This window comes from Boleophthalmus pectinirostris, unplaced genomic scaffold (assembly GCF_026225935.1).
Source record: "Boleophthalmus pectinirostris isolate CB_2022bp ecotype Guang Dong unplaced genomic scaffold, ASM2622593v1 HiC_scaffold_12, whole genome shotgun sequence".
Lineage (NCBI taxonomy): Eukaryota > Metazoa > Chordata > Actinopteri > Gobiiformes > Gobiidae > Boleophthalmus > Boleophthalmus pectinirostris.
The window spans coordinates 27870471-27885853 of NW_026571018.1; the positions used below are offsets into that span (position 1 = coordinate 27870471).

General features: G+C 38.6%; 1 protein-coding gene across 2 annotated transcripts in view; it reads right to left on the bottom strand.

The window, feature by feature from the left end:
- The window catches only part of LOC110158459 (replication protein A 70 kDa DNA-binding subunit-like), a 55806-nt gene that overhangs the window by 10584 nt on the left and 29839 nt on the right, over positions 1-15383 (bottom strand). For both annotated transcript variants that reach the window (XM_020922956.2, XM_020922957.2), the window contains 3 exons: positions 14065-14194; positions 1709-1885; positions 605-712 (listed from right to left, as the gene is read on the bottom strand). In XM_020922956.2, the coding sequence (XP_020778615.2) occupies positions 605-712; positions 1709-1885; positions 14065-14194 (415 nt within the window). The remainder of the gene's footprint in view (positions 1-604; positions 713-1708; positions 1886-14064; positions 14195-15383) is intronic.

Below are 15383 nucleotides of genomic sequence, written 5' to 3' on the forward strand. Positions count from 1 at the left end.
CACTCAGACCTGTTGTTGCCGACAGAGACGCTATTTCCCTGTTGCATTGGAACTTGAACACTCTCTATGTGAGATGTTATCCAAGGCTATAGATTGAAAGAGTATGTAAACTTCCTCTTAGAGCTCTAGTAGTGCCAATAGGGATTTGTCTGTATGATTTTCATTTAAATGATTTAATGATTTTCATTCAGGTCCGCCACCTGCTCTTCTCCATGGTGATGTTAAAGATTTCTATGAAATGTTCCACAGTGTCACAGTTATCTAATCAAAAGAGACAATAAATGATGTCTCCAAGTTACAAGATCTGTGGAAAGACAAAGTTTGTTCGAATAAATGAAAGCCAGTTTTAAAGCCCCCAGAAAACTGGAGAACATTGAACACTGTACAGAAATTAAGCAACTTTATGTTATATTTAAGCGGCAAAACTTTTCTCAAATCCGCTACAAGCCACCACAAAGAAAGAGCTGTTTAGGAGCATTTAGAGACCAAAGTGGAAGGGGCTGAACAAGGTTAATAGTACAAAAAGGCTACAAAAGTGGCTCTTATAAAGCCCTAGGTTTTCTGACATTGTGTCATATTTGTTGTGTTTTGTACTTAGACTCACTGTGTCTCTGAGCCGACCCAGACGCTGTGCACTGTGCCCCAGCAGCGCCTCAGCTGTCTCCTGGAAACACGTCACCCACTGGTTGTCCCCGTAGTCGGACAAGTTCGCCTAAGAGGGACACACCACAAGAAGAGGCTTAATGATGATGTTTAATGAAGGATGCCTGCTTACATGAGTTACATTAATCCAGGGCCAAATCACAGGCACCAGTAGAGACTAATCACAGCCATCATTTTAAACAGGGCATGTTTATACATTGGTTAAACACACATTTTTTTTTTTTTTCTAGAGGTCTTGCATAAGTTGGTAGTGCCTATTGATAATACTGCCAAACTGAGCATATTGGCAATCTTGCAATAGTAAATAATATTTAGTTTTGTACTCTAAACAGTTAAGGCATAAATGCTCTATCCACACAACAAAAAACCTTATCATGAACAAATGTAAGTTCTACTATTAAAACTACAAAGTGGACTTAGTAAGTTTAGCTCTGCCATAACATGAACATATGACAAACGTCAATACAAAAACAGAGATATATTTTATTGACCATAGGTTGGAAGAAAAAAAAACTGTTTTTGTCAGTTAGTCTTGAGACCTAGGCTACAGAATAGGGCTCTAGGAATTTACATAATGTTTTTCTGCACTCTTCATCCCTATTTCACACTGAAATCTGTTGTGTACAATTAAGCTTAAAGGTGAACTATGTAACTTTTCGGTTAAGGCTCCATTACTTTCTTGTTTCTATGGATATGTCATTGCTCTGCTTGGAATCCTCCACAAAATGACAATAAACAGATCTACTGTGCATTTATTCAATTACAGGTGGTTTTACTGCTCAAAAAATACCTACAAAAACAGGAATTATGACTGTGAGCCGGGGATGCCTCTCAACAGATCTGACTTGTAACTTAGTCTAGCTTGGTCTGCATGAAGACAGAAAGGTTAGCATACTGTGAAACATTCCAGATAAAGCAATAACATTTCCATGGAGAAAAGCATTTGGAGGCCCCTCCTCTGGCAAAGTTACACAATGCACCTTTAAGTGTTCAGAAAACAAAAACAAAGACGCAGAGCTCATTTGTTATAGTGGTGTTTCCTTACCGAAAGCAGCAATCTGTACTGAAAGTTGGGGTAGTCGCGGTCACATTTCTCACAGCGGTACAGGCCGTTGTGTTGATCCAGGACCTTTTTGTTGCAGTTTGAGGAGGGACAGGCCCGGTACAGGCAGTTCTCCTTTCGGATGTACACCACTGTAGCCACGCAGCTGAAGTAATCCGCCTGGAAGAGACATCAAAAAGAAACAGCAGTCAAAACATGAGCCTTCTCCATAGAAATCTCCCTCTTCACAGCCAGAACATGTGTCTCTGCTCTTAAACTGTTTAGATACACATCGTCCCATTAGATATACACGCGCTGTCACACTTCTGAAAAGTAATAGTAGTGAAATATTTAACATGTAGATTATTGCAACTGATAATATTTCTCATTGTGGCAGTTCAAAGTGAAGAAAGGTTTGACATTTTGACAGATAAACAGTTTTAAAAGTCATCTTACAATTTTGTGTATTATTCATTCTCTCCGTACTTGGTGGTGGTAAACAACTACTGAAGCCACACCAGCCCTGGGGTAGACTGATGAATGCAAGGCTGGGTGAGGTGTCTTGTCTATGCACATCCAAGTATGTACTAGTCCAAGCAGGAATCCAACTGCCACCCTATGAGTAGGTGGACACGCATTCTAGCCTCTAACTTAACCACATTCAATCTAATGTAAATTAGAAAAAAAAAAAAAACTTGCTGAAATCTAGGTAATGTTAAGATGAACATGAGTGGCTCCAAAATGTGTACTTGTAGTAAAATTACTGTTACTACAATATACTTCATAAAAAAATATTCATAAAGTAGCATTGTCCTTGTCCGTGGCCACTCGAGCTGGGTGTCCTTGTGGTTACCTCACTGTTGTTTTCGTTCATTAATTTTTTATGCCCGTATATTTTTGTCCCAGGCAACCTTTGTTACCTTCACCATATTTCAGCTGCATTGTAATAAGCATGGGGTTTGTTTCTGGGTTTTAGATTGCATTCTGAGACACACTGACATAGGCTCAAGGACAAGTCTCAAACATTTGGGAAAAATCTCATACCATGATTAATATGTATTTAGGAATATAATAATATATTGTGGATCTGTAAAAGACTGATTCAAATTGCCTGGGGGGAAAAAAAAACAAACAAAAAACTTACACATTTTTCCAAGTTTTATTTTCTGATAATCATTTGTATTAAAGAACAAATATTCTGCATCATTTGTATTGGTATATGGCTTCAAACATGCCCCTGTGTACCTTAACTTTGACCTTTCATGTTTTACAACTTAAAATAACACAGCTCCAGTGTACAGCTCATATTTTTGATGAGAGAACAATGTTATAATATAAGACGGTTAAAGGTTAACAAAAAGTCAATATTGCATATGTTGTTGTATTTATTTTTATGCAGGTATTCATTTTAATATCCCAATGACTCCATAATTGTCATTTCTATTTATATTTTTATAATAATTTGACTTTGTTAATTGGAAGCAAATTATGTAAGAACTGACTGATGAAAAAGTGTATGAACAGTGTTGAATAGCGACTTGAGTGCATCATTACGTTCTAATTAAGACATTTCATTTATTTTGTATTTGTATCACATGAATCATTCCCTGCAAAGATCAGCCCATTACTCAGCCTGTGCCTGGCTGACAGAGCATCAAGATAATGGGGCGCTCTGTATCTTATGTCCCCTGCTGTGGAGAGCCCCCTGCTGAGCTGGGGGTCACTCATCTCTCACTTGGGTGTTCAAATCTTGGCCCAAAATCGTGCAGTTTTTCAAACTCCACCTGGGTTTGATTTATTTTTTGTTGATTATCACAATGCTGTTTGGCTTTGCTATTTACTTTGTGGAGAGCTGAGTCACTGAAGTTTTACAAAAGAGCGTAAAAAAGTCCAATGCAAACACGGGACATTTCATCAAAGCAGTGTTCATGTGGGCGGCTGCCCTGTGAGTGCAACAAGACGACAGGTGGCAGGAACACAATGAGCAATGGCTTGTGTAACAGTTAACACTGAAATATTTGGGACCACGCACTGCTTTTGAACTTTTCTTTGTGCAATAAGATGACACAAAATTGTATAAGAGGCTATAAACTTTTAAAAAAGATTTGGAGACTGTAACACATTTAAGTACAAGACCACAAAACTGTTTAAATATCATCTGGATAGTAGATTTGTTTTGCTTTTTGAACACATGATAAACACGCTGTAAACATGCAGGATTGTAACCATGAGCAAATTTCCATCTGTTGCTGAACATTTGCTCTCACAAATGTACTCATTCATACGCATAGACTGTAGGCAAGGTGGGTGAAGTGTCTTGCTCAAGGATATGACAAAATGCACTGGTCTGAAACACAACCTCTACTGACCTATAGCATCACGTAGGATTCCAAGTGATCCCCCATCCAGTACTAACCATAGGGCACACTTAAGGTGGCATGGCCATGTATTTGTTGAGGGGATATGCTTGAATGCATAAAGGCCACATAGCGACGGCAACAAGGAGCCTATCCTGGACCTTCTTGAGATGAGGTGAGTGCCATTCATTCAGCCACCAGGCTGCCACTTATGCCCAAAATTATACAGTTTTATGAAAAAGAAGAAATAGCTGAAATTAAGATGGCCACGGACATTCATTTTTAAAATCTCCAAAACATCTAAACTTTCTGTGAAATGTTTTTTTGGGTTGTAATTATTCAACATGTCCACAGCATTTTATAGACAGCATAATTTTGCAGATGTAAAAGTTGAGAAACAGATTTGAATAGAAAAATACAACACACTATAAGGAACTAACTTGGGAAGAAGTTGGCATGGTATGTAGAACTGTTGCCAACAAGCCCATCCAGCTGGTGGATGCATGCTGTTAACATATCTCTATTTGACTTCCAAACAATCTTGGAACAATTTAAAAGGAGCAGAGGGAGAGGGAGAGCTCTGTGAATAATAGATGGATTTGGGAGGCGCTGCTCTTTCTTCCTCTGATACGTAAACTAATGTACACTCACAAACAGGCCAATCTGGACCCACTCCGCACAAGGTTATATGCAAAGAGCCAAACTTACACATTTGCAATAAGGATACAAAGCACTAAACTTCTCTGCGTTATGAATTTAAATGAACGTGTACACAGTCAAACAGAATCAAATTAAAATTCAGAGATGTAGCAGTAATTTAAACAGATATTAGCACCTTAGGCGGCAGAACTCACACTGCTAAAATCAACAGCTAAAAAGGAAAGAAATGCTAATTTTCAGGGGAAAGGCTATTCTCTCATCGTGTGGAGAGGCACAGTGCCACATTTCCATAAACATAAATATGAAGAATGCACATGAACCACAGAGCACTGGGAGGACTCACATGTGTGTGCACATGCACCATACAGGGCGGTAAACAAACACAGCACATGTAAGTAAGCAGAAAAATCCTTACCCACAATCCCCTGTGGCGTTTTTTTCCCACCAAGGGACCAGGCCTTAAACAAGATGTTACAATTAGAGCCAGAAGTCAAAATGAAATGCTTTAAAATGCAATCTAAACAACAAGCACAAGCCAGTGCTGGGCCAGACTCATCACTAATGTTGGCCTAAATGAGTCCATCAAAGCCACGGGCCGGGACCAGGGCCAAGCTCTTCTCTCTCTGCTGCCGCTGCTGCTGCTGCTGCTGAGCATACAAACAGGAGCTGTGTTCACACCATGTGACCACATCCAAACATACATCCCTGTGCTGTTCATGCCCTGGCCACAAGGGGTCACATGTACTCTATATGCCAGTCCCAAGTCTGGACAAAAGGAAAATGAAGCATCAGGAAGGACATCTGGTGTAATAGTTCCCTTTGTGAACGTTAGGGATTTAATGATGCAAAGCCAAAAGCCAAAGGTCTGGTTTAATGACAAGCATGTAATATGCAGAGATTTAAGGCTAATAGCGGATTCTTGTAAAAGTACTGAGCTTTATTATCAAACATGAAAAGAAAAAAAAAAAACATTCTTCATTTTAAGCTTACCTTTTAACTATAAGCCTTAAGCGGAAGAAATACAAAATAATATGTTTACTACAGGAGCATTTTCGAGTCGCCCTCCACCAGCATCTAAAATCTAAAAGCTTCTTGCCAAGGGGTAACCGCCCTGCTCTTGTGCCCCTTTAAATCTCTGCTTACCTCCATAGTGACTGTTCCAATAACATGCCTAAGTCCGTCTCTCCCAAAGCCCACTGCTGACTCACATCTCCATAATGTGTCCGCCCTTCCGTCTAGAACCAGTACCCACGTCGCACAGCCAGTCCCCCTCCCAGACCCTCACTAAGAAGTCTTTTATAATTAGCAGAGCATCACCCGTTAGCTACAGCTGCACCCACCCCCTCAACTCCTCTATTTATGCCTGTGCCTGCCACGTCACACTTATAAACTTGTGTAAGACTGGAGTTCGCTTGAAGGCCACAGAGACAAGGAGAAGGTTCACAGTGTAGTGATGAAGGAAAAATAGAGGGGCACAGGTCTACAAACTTTCAGGTGATATGGGATTGTCTGCCTTCTATTGGAAATGTCCTGATTTCAAGAACAAGTCCAGATGACCAGCTTTGCAACCTTTTCTACCAATTACAAAATTACAAACTATACTTATCTGGAATACAATACAAGTTGTATTGTTGGTTAGTATCACAATATTAGCAACAATATACTATACACTCAGGACTCAGGAGTACTTCTTTATTTGGATTTGGATCATAACTGAGTAAACTTCCAGCCATGCCAATTTAAATCTGTGATCATCCAGTATATTTTTTACCACTAAACCAATAAGGCCAAGATGAGGAGGTGGCCGTCTGAACAGACACACCCAAATATTCCATATCCACACAGTCTGTTTATCAGGAGACATCAAGACATTCTAGTCCTTCCAACAAGTCAGTGGGGACATGCCCTTTACCATGAACGCACAAGATCATGGGTATGGACACTGACCTGTAAATGTAAAACTTAACACAAGAAATATGATAAAGAGGTTTGCCTCATCTTAGTCATGCTAGTCATTAAGTATTTTGCCACTAAAGTGCACACTGCAGTACTCGTTCCACCTCTGTTGTTCGGGGAGGTGACTTGGCAGCTGCTATGGAGAATGTTACAAAGAGGTCATTCTGAATGTAGACCAGGGCGGTAGCATAACAGCTAGACTCTGTCCATAACTCCCTGTGCATTTGTCATCATCTCTGCCTTTGCCTTCTCTCCTCTTGTATTCTAGTGTGAGGCAGTGCAGCCTTGGGCCAAAGTCTTCACCTTAAGCACGGCGAGAAGGAGCTAAAAGAGAGGCATGACTAACCACGCACAAAAAGAAATATATACAGAACCCCTGATATAGACTCCAGAGCTCTCGATAAAAATACAGCACATTTTAAAATAGTTTTGCATTCTTATCACACCGAATCCCAGTGTCACCTCCTGGCACCTAAATGCAATTAAAATTTGCATGTGGAAGGGCAACCAAGTGAAAATCGACTCCCCATAATTGACGTGGTTTCACGTGCCAACTTTAATGTAGGTCCCTAAACGCCACACACACAAACAGTTCCCTTAATTAGAAGTGGCTTATTCGTTAACACCTATTCACTCTGTCACTAAAAGGAAGACAGGTAGAATATAAAATGAGAAAGCGTAATTCCACTGTAACCTATAGTGGATGGGCGCTGTAATGTTCTCTGGCTGTGATAGACAACAGCTTTAAACTTGTTCAATTAAACACACAGTGGGGGCACAACGCAGAGCTGACAGAAAGACAAAGCTGCTAAAAAATGACTTAATTATTTACATATACAAAGACAAATGTGCATTTTCAGTTCTTTTGTTTTCTGCAAAGACAGATGGGAGATGCTACTTTAAAGTTTGGAACTGCAGTAATAATGAATACAAGCATAAAAAAACAGTAGGCAACTATGCTTGTGGCAAGTACATCCAATATAAGAAGAACTATTCAGGTTGCCTAATGCATTTCTAAACACACAAGTACTGTAGCTGTACTTCTGGAAAAGAAATGTATGAAAGAAGAAAGTACTTGATTTATAGTGTTCATGCATCAGTGGTGGATACATACACTTAGTTGCAAATAAAAAATGCATACAAAAAAGTATTGATTTGAGTTACTTAAAATGCACTGGGCAGATGTCTGCTGATACACAGACCTCAAAATACTAAAAGGAGTTGCATGAGTTACAGATGGAGAATTATCCATCACACAAATTGCGTATGTTCTCCATCTGTTCAAAAAGTCCAAGTCACACTAAAGTAGAAATATGTGGGGTGCCTTCAGACACTGTATGCTTTTTATCGAAAGGTAAACTCTAGTGAAGTTTAAAATATCACTTTAAGAGGTTAATGGAGAGGAGCAATGATATGCATAATGATACGGGACTAAATGACTTAAGGGACTTTATGTTGCAAAATATTATCCACCAGCTTCAGAGCATAGACTATACAGGCTGTCTGGATTAATGATCAAATCCATCACAACTGCTCAAAGTAATCTTATCTCAGAGGAATTGTTGCTTCTGATAAATGACATTATATTATATGAAATCAGAAATGAAAGGTCCTGTTATGACAGTGAAGGTGGTAATCAGAATGGGTGACTGTTGTGATACAATACTAGCAACATCCAGACTTACTACAGTCGAATGAATATGTTTTCTGAGTAAAGGCCAACGCACACCATAGGGCGTGTCATTTAACGCGCATTGAAGCCACGCATCAGCACACAATGAACGTCAGGTGTCACAGCTCTTAAAAAGGCTTTAACACAACTCTTGATGTGTTATATATTAGTGTTTTATCTGCAGATAACTCATAACTAACTAATATAAAATGAGAGACACAGCATGAGGCTGAGAGAGGAGAAGCACTGGTTTGACGAGGTTATGAGTGTAGCTGGCGAGAGTTTCCCGCAGGGAGAGAAGTTGGAAAGGAGCCGGTGTTTTGCTGAGTTGAACACCGGTGCTTTCTCTGCCTCTCTTGCAGCTCTCGTGGCTCTACTCAAAGTTTACAGCCCCTTTTGTCACTCACAGAGCAGAGACATGTCTGTACTCACTGCACAAGTGCAGAATGCATGTGTTTTCAGATGTGGCGCGGTCCAGTGTGTGTTGGCTCATAGAAAATAATGGAGGCGGCAATTTTGCAGCGTGTCATATCGTGCTGGTGCGCGTTGGCCTTTAAGTAAATATATTGTTATTGTTGTTAATATTAATATTGATATTGATTTTGATATTGATATTAATAAAATACACATTTGTCTAATAAGGTGTTTTTCCAGACACTCAAAATAATTTTACAATTTTGTGCATTATTTATTCAGTGTATGCCTGGTGATGTTGAACTACTACTGCACTCATAGCTGCCTTGGGGCAGACGGAGGGAAGTGAAGAAACCGACCACCAACACGCATACACCACTTTCATGCTAGACACTACGGGTAAAGTTGCCTAAGGACATAATGACAGTTTTTGCCACAGGGGCTCCGCACTGTGACGCCTGGTATTCCCAGTGGTCTCAAATCCATGTGCTAACCAGGCCCAGCCCTGCTTAGCTTCTGAGATCTGACAAGATCAGACTTTGACAAGGAGATTTTGGCCAGGAGAGTCCAATATATTTCTAGGCTGTCCTTGGTTTGTAAAGTTTGTGAATCGGTGCTCTGATTTGGTGTTGTTTGTGTCCTCATTTATTCCCAGATCACTTTCTCAAATCCCTGTTGTCATTTTTCTTTCCCGCAGCAGCCCTGTATTGCACTTGGCCTTGCTTTGGTCCAACCTCAGTCTGCAGTCTGTAAGTGACATGAACTTTAAGTGACTGACTCTCAACCTCCCACTTCCTGTGTCCAAGTGAACTATACTTCTGGTGATGTTATGCCCTGTGGTTTCCTCCAACTCTGATGCCTGATTTGATTTTTTTTATTTAATAACAACACTGATCTTGCGGCAAGCAGTAAGTGGTTTATAATTAAGCGTGAGGGATGAGGGAGACTCTGCAAAGATAGAACTAATTAATTAGACGATGGTGACTGACACTCACAAACGGCGTTTATCCCACTTTGAGTTGAAAGTATGTTGTTTCTGACTTGTTGTGCAGTTTGTAATGTTGTTTTGCTAAAATGAGCTTCACTGTTTGCAGTGCACAACAAGAACACGAGAAGAACAACTCTAATCCATGAAGTCATAGCACAACACAGCCCCGGGCCTGCTCTATTTACAATGAATGAGACACTGCCTGGATTTGTTTGTCTGGATTCTTACATTCAAACGGCACTAAGAACCAGTCACTTTAAACATGACTAAATCCTTGCTTGTTCACAGAAATTTGGCTTTTATAGTCTTACAGAAAATCCTCTTCAGTCTAATCTCTATGTAGCTTCACGAAGAAAAGACTAGCGCACATTCAATTTACATAAACTGTGGTAATTTCTCCCCGACAACTGCTCCTGTGATTGGGAAGGAATTGACGTAAGCAGTTTTCATTTTAGAGAAAATTAAATTATAAGTGAAAATTATGTTGAAAATATATTTATAAAAGTGGTTGGAAAGGATGCTGGCCCAGATTGGCAGCCATGCTTTTCTTATCACTAGAGATTATAAGGAGGGAATGAACAATGCAATCTAAGGCGTCATTGTTAGAGTTTTAGAATGGTTAAATTATAGGTTTGCTAAGTAACATTTATGTTGACGGTCCGCTGACTGCTATTCTCCATGGAGAGGTTATAGATTTGCCTGAAATGTCTCATAGTATGGCATTAAACAATCTCAATGGAGAATAACAAGTTGGAGGTGCAGATAGCCGATATAAAAGCTGACATATTGTATACTATGTGTATGTATATATATATGTATATATTGTATACTATGTGTATATATATATATATATATATATATATATATATATATATATATATATATATATATATATATATATATATATTATGTACATATAGTGATTAAAAATTCACTGTAAATCTTCAATTGATTATAAAACTTAGGTCTGCCTCTACTGGTTTTTAAACTGGGTTTGTATAGGCTACTTGTTGTTCTGCCTCTTTACAGTCATGTTTAAAGACAAAAGGTCAGCCTAATGGCATTTTTGCATGACATTATAGCCAGGAAAGAAAGTAAGCAAACTACCATTATTAGCCTTTAGTGGTAAATTCGTGCAGGTTGCAGTAATTAATTATATGTGTAAATGCAGATCATTCACACAATGATTCATAGCTCATTTACATATCAGTGCAGTACTTTACACCAGGCCTATGTAAGACAAAGCAGGCTGTTTATGTGTGTTAGCTACTATAGCTAAGCGCTAAACAATGAGAAAGAATGAAAAGTAGCTTCAAAAATGACAAATCTGCAACACTCACCACTCACATGGGCTCCTCTTAGATCACAAGTCTTCACAAATAAGTTTGATAAAAACTAACAGTAGTTTTGCTGCTGGCCTAACCTGCGCTGAAGTTCACTTTTATTTATAGTGAGTGTCATGGACCAGACACAGACTCAGATCAGCCTCAGTGTTGTTGCACATGAAGAACCATGTGTAAACAAGTACACTTGAGTGACGTAATTTTGGGGGTGCGTTCAGGGGCAGTATGGCATCATGCACACAGACAAATTACTCCGCAGATAAATATTGATGCAGCGTCACATATTATGAAATTTGTCTGTCTGTAAATTGGATTACATTGACATCATATAGAGTCTACGCTTTATAATGAAGTATCACATGCTCATATGTATTATCAGCCCAGATTGGCAAGATCTAGGCAGGTAGCCGATATGTCTCCAAGTGCCCATAACAGCCGATAATATTAGCCAACCGATCGGGCCCTACTAACAAGTCAACCACCAGATGAAGTCACACTAATAGAAAACACCAGTAGCTGAATAAATGCAAAACAGATATTGATTGATGCCATACTATGGAACATTTCAGCAAAGCAAAAACATCTCCGTGGAGACAAGCAGTGGTTTAAATTTGTGCAACTGGCAATAAAAGTTGATGTTTACTGTGGTTGTCTCAAAACATTTTCTTGCATCTAACGGCGATAGGCTTCGGTTTTGCATTCTCTGGAGGCCCCACTTTCATTCTTCTCCACAAAGCACCCAACTGCCCCACAGAGACAAGCAGAGACGGACTCATGAGTCACGTATCAGTCTGACTGCACCCAAAGTTTTCACAAAGCCGCAGCTCCAGATCCACTGACAATTGTAACACAAATTAGAAGATTTTCTCTCCACTCAGTTTCTCCTTATCTGTAGCACATTCCTCTGTTGTCGGGAAACTGAGCCAATCCTTTTTAAAGAGCACTGAAAAGTCACAAAGTAACTTCACACAAAAAATGTTTATGTTTTTTTTTAAATATCTCTTTGGTAGAGATTACACCTTGTCCTTTGCAAAGATAACATTTATTTTGCATGTTAACTAATGTATGATTAATCCTGGGCAGATAAGACTATAAGAGTTACAAAACAATATTATAGATTATTTGATTTACCTTAGGTCAATTAGGGATTATCCTGTCCAGTTTTTTCAAAAAAGTGTTTTCTTGGACCAGTAACAGTAGTTATTCTAGAGCAGGCATGTCCAAAATGCAGCCTGGGAGCTAAATGCTGTCCAGCTGAATAGGCCCATATAACCTTAAACAGAACTTTTTAATGTAAATTTTTGAAACTCTACCTTATTAAAGCAACTGACAAATCTTCATTGTGTTCTGTTGAAGATCTAAGCATGAATAAAGGTCTAGTCGTCAGTCATTCTAACCTATTACGAGCTGTTGGGCAAGTTACTTTAAAGCTGAAATGCATTATTTATTATTTATTACTATCATTTCAAAGTAATTTGTGAAACAGTGAAGATGCTGAACTTTTGCGCTATAATATATGCACTGAACCAGGACTAAATCAGGACTAAACCAAAACTGAACCAGAACTGATCCAGGACTAAATCAGGTCTAAACTAGGTCTAAACAAGGACTAAACCAGGTCTAAACAAGGACTAAACCAGGACTAAACCAGGTCTAATCTTGGACTAGAACTTGGAATCTAGGACCACCCCTGAGAGAACGCAGAGCCTCTGGAACACGGTTTCTGAAAGGCGCAATCGGGCGTCAGCTGCAATTAGCCCCGTGGAGTGCAGAGTTCTGCGCCGGATCTTTCATCCACAGTAACCTGACAGTCCATGTGGCACGTCTCCGGCGTTTCACCGCTGCTGATATCGCAGTGATTTTTGTGAATTTGTATGAAGAAAAATCCACCACTTCAATCCAGGTTAAAAAAGCAATGTAAAGCGTGTTACTGACATTTGTACCAAGTAAAATATTACAATTTTTTCCCTGTAATGCCTTACATTACTGCGTTACAGCAAAAAGCAATGCATTACAGTAATTCGTTACTTTTATAATGCGTTACTCCCAACACTGATTATGAATGCAGATATTTGATTTTGGGAAAAAGTTTGCACCACAATGTTCTAGAGACAGTAGTGGAAGAAGTACAAATTTTTGCTACTTAAGTAAAAGTACAGATAATGGAGCAAAAACTACTGAAGTAAAAGTAAAAGTATCGCATGAAAAATCTACCTAAGTATTAAAGTACCCATTTAAAATTGTACTTAAAAAGTGAAAAGTAAAAGTATTTTTGTGCAGATATTGCAGATATTGAGGTCTTATAAGACAAACATTTGCATGGAGTGATTTTGATACAGATTTGTGCTGAAATAATTTCATTGATCTTTTTTTTTTTTTTTTTTTTTGTAGATTTTTCTTTCCTCAAATTATCGAAGTGTTAAAAGTGTCAGAAGGCGTAAACTATCATAAAAAATACTTTTCAGTCCTGTTCAAAATGTAGTGGAGGAGAAAGTGCAGATACCTGCTCTAAAATGTAGTAAAAGTAAAAAGTATTCACTTCAAAATCTACTTAAGTATAGATACCTAAAATGTATACCAGTACTTTACTACTTTTACTTTGTTACATTCTGGCAGTGCTTTGAGGTAACATATTAAGTGGTCTTTGACACTGAAGTAGTAACAGTAAGTACTTTGTATGGCAAATTTTACACTGAACAAAGTCTGCATACATTTACATTGTGTTTCATTCTACTTGCAATCTTTCTTTATACTCTTTCGCTTAGCTGGAATTTGCTTTTTTTTTTTATCTCTGACATTTTGATTAAATTGTATGACCTCACCCGCTATAAATGTCCAAACACACTCCTCTCGTGAAATGTCACTGCTGATTCGGCCCTTATTTCCCCTGTATTTTCCTGACATATGGCTGTATATAATTTGTGTTTAGTGTATCTTCTGGTGTGTGTGCATCTTTGTGAATGCCGTACCTTCTCTTCGTGCCCCATATGCTCAGTCTTAACATCGCTCAGTGTTTTCCAGTTCATTTTTGCTCCGCTGCCCACCAACCTCGCCTCTGTCAGGGATTGGCTGTCGGCCGCGTGGCCTTCTCGGTCAAACCTGGAGGGGGCAGCATTAGCAAACCCGTCACGTAAAGCTGCAAATAAATATATGCTCCAACACACACGTCTGACAAAAAGACATACATGAGAAAGATACATTATTTATAAGAGAGGAGGATGCAGAGAAAGGGAAGAAAAGGATGTTTTGATCAGTGGGATGAGAAAGACACAGGCCGTGCTTCAATGTGTAACTAATGATCCCTGGATACGGAGACGATTAAACTAAAAGAAACAATCAGCTTCAGTCATGTGTGAACACGTGCAGTGGAGTAGAAAGGTGCGAGGGAAAGCTTCTGTTGAAAATAAGTAGACTTGGTTATAAAAAAAGAAAATTATAGATTTTAAAAATAACCATTTTGTACTGGGTTGAGGTTAAACATATGGTCCACAAATCAGGAAATAAAAATGATTCAAGTAACTGAAGTCAATCAAGTTAAATGGCAGGGCCTTACAAAGCATGTGCGTTGAATTAACCATAAAAAGTAATATGTTAACAGTTTAAAGGTCCTATATTACACAAAATTTACTGAGCTTTAAGCCATGTTAGAATATTGTTACCTTATTAAAAACATATCTGCAGTTGTGTTTTGTTCCTGCATTATTGGACTGTCTGAATCTCCAAATCTTTACATGTTCTGTTCCATCTTGTGACGTCATGAACAGCTACCTTTTATGTTTTGTTTAGCAGAGATCGGGAATTCCAGGGATGAAATTATCCAAATGATTCTAGTGACGGTGTATGGAGTTTAAAACACACTGTGGAACACTTCCTGTACTACCACATGATATCACAAGGTGGAACATAGTGTTAACAAAGATCAGAAAATAGTGTAATATCGGCCCTTTAAAAATGACTTCAAAGAGAAAATTATCTTGATGGGAGCAGACTTGTAAAAATAAACAAATAAATAAAACAATATCTTTTTGTCTTGTCTCATTGGTTGATATTTTACTTGACTTTAAAATTCTATTCAAATCAAGACTCAAACGTAAAAACTGCTTATCACAGAAAGTCATTGTTTGAAAGTAACAAGAAAGATTTTGCTAACTTTTCCATACAATGTCCAAAATATCAGACACCCAGACTCCCTCGCTCTCTTTTCAAAATCTCTAAGACGACTTTCCATTAAAACAAGAAAATTATGCAATTTTTGAACAATCCCTTGATTAAATTTGTAACAACTATT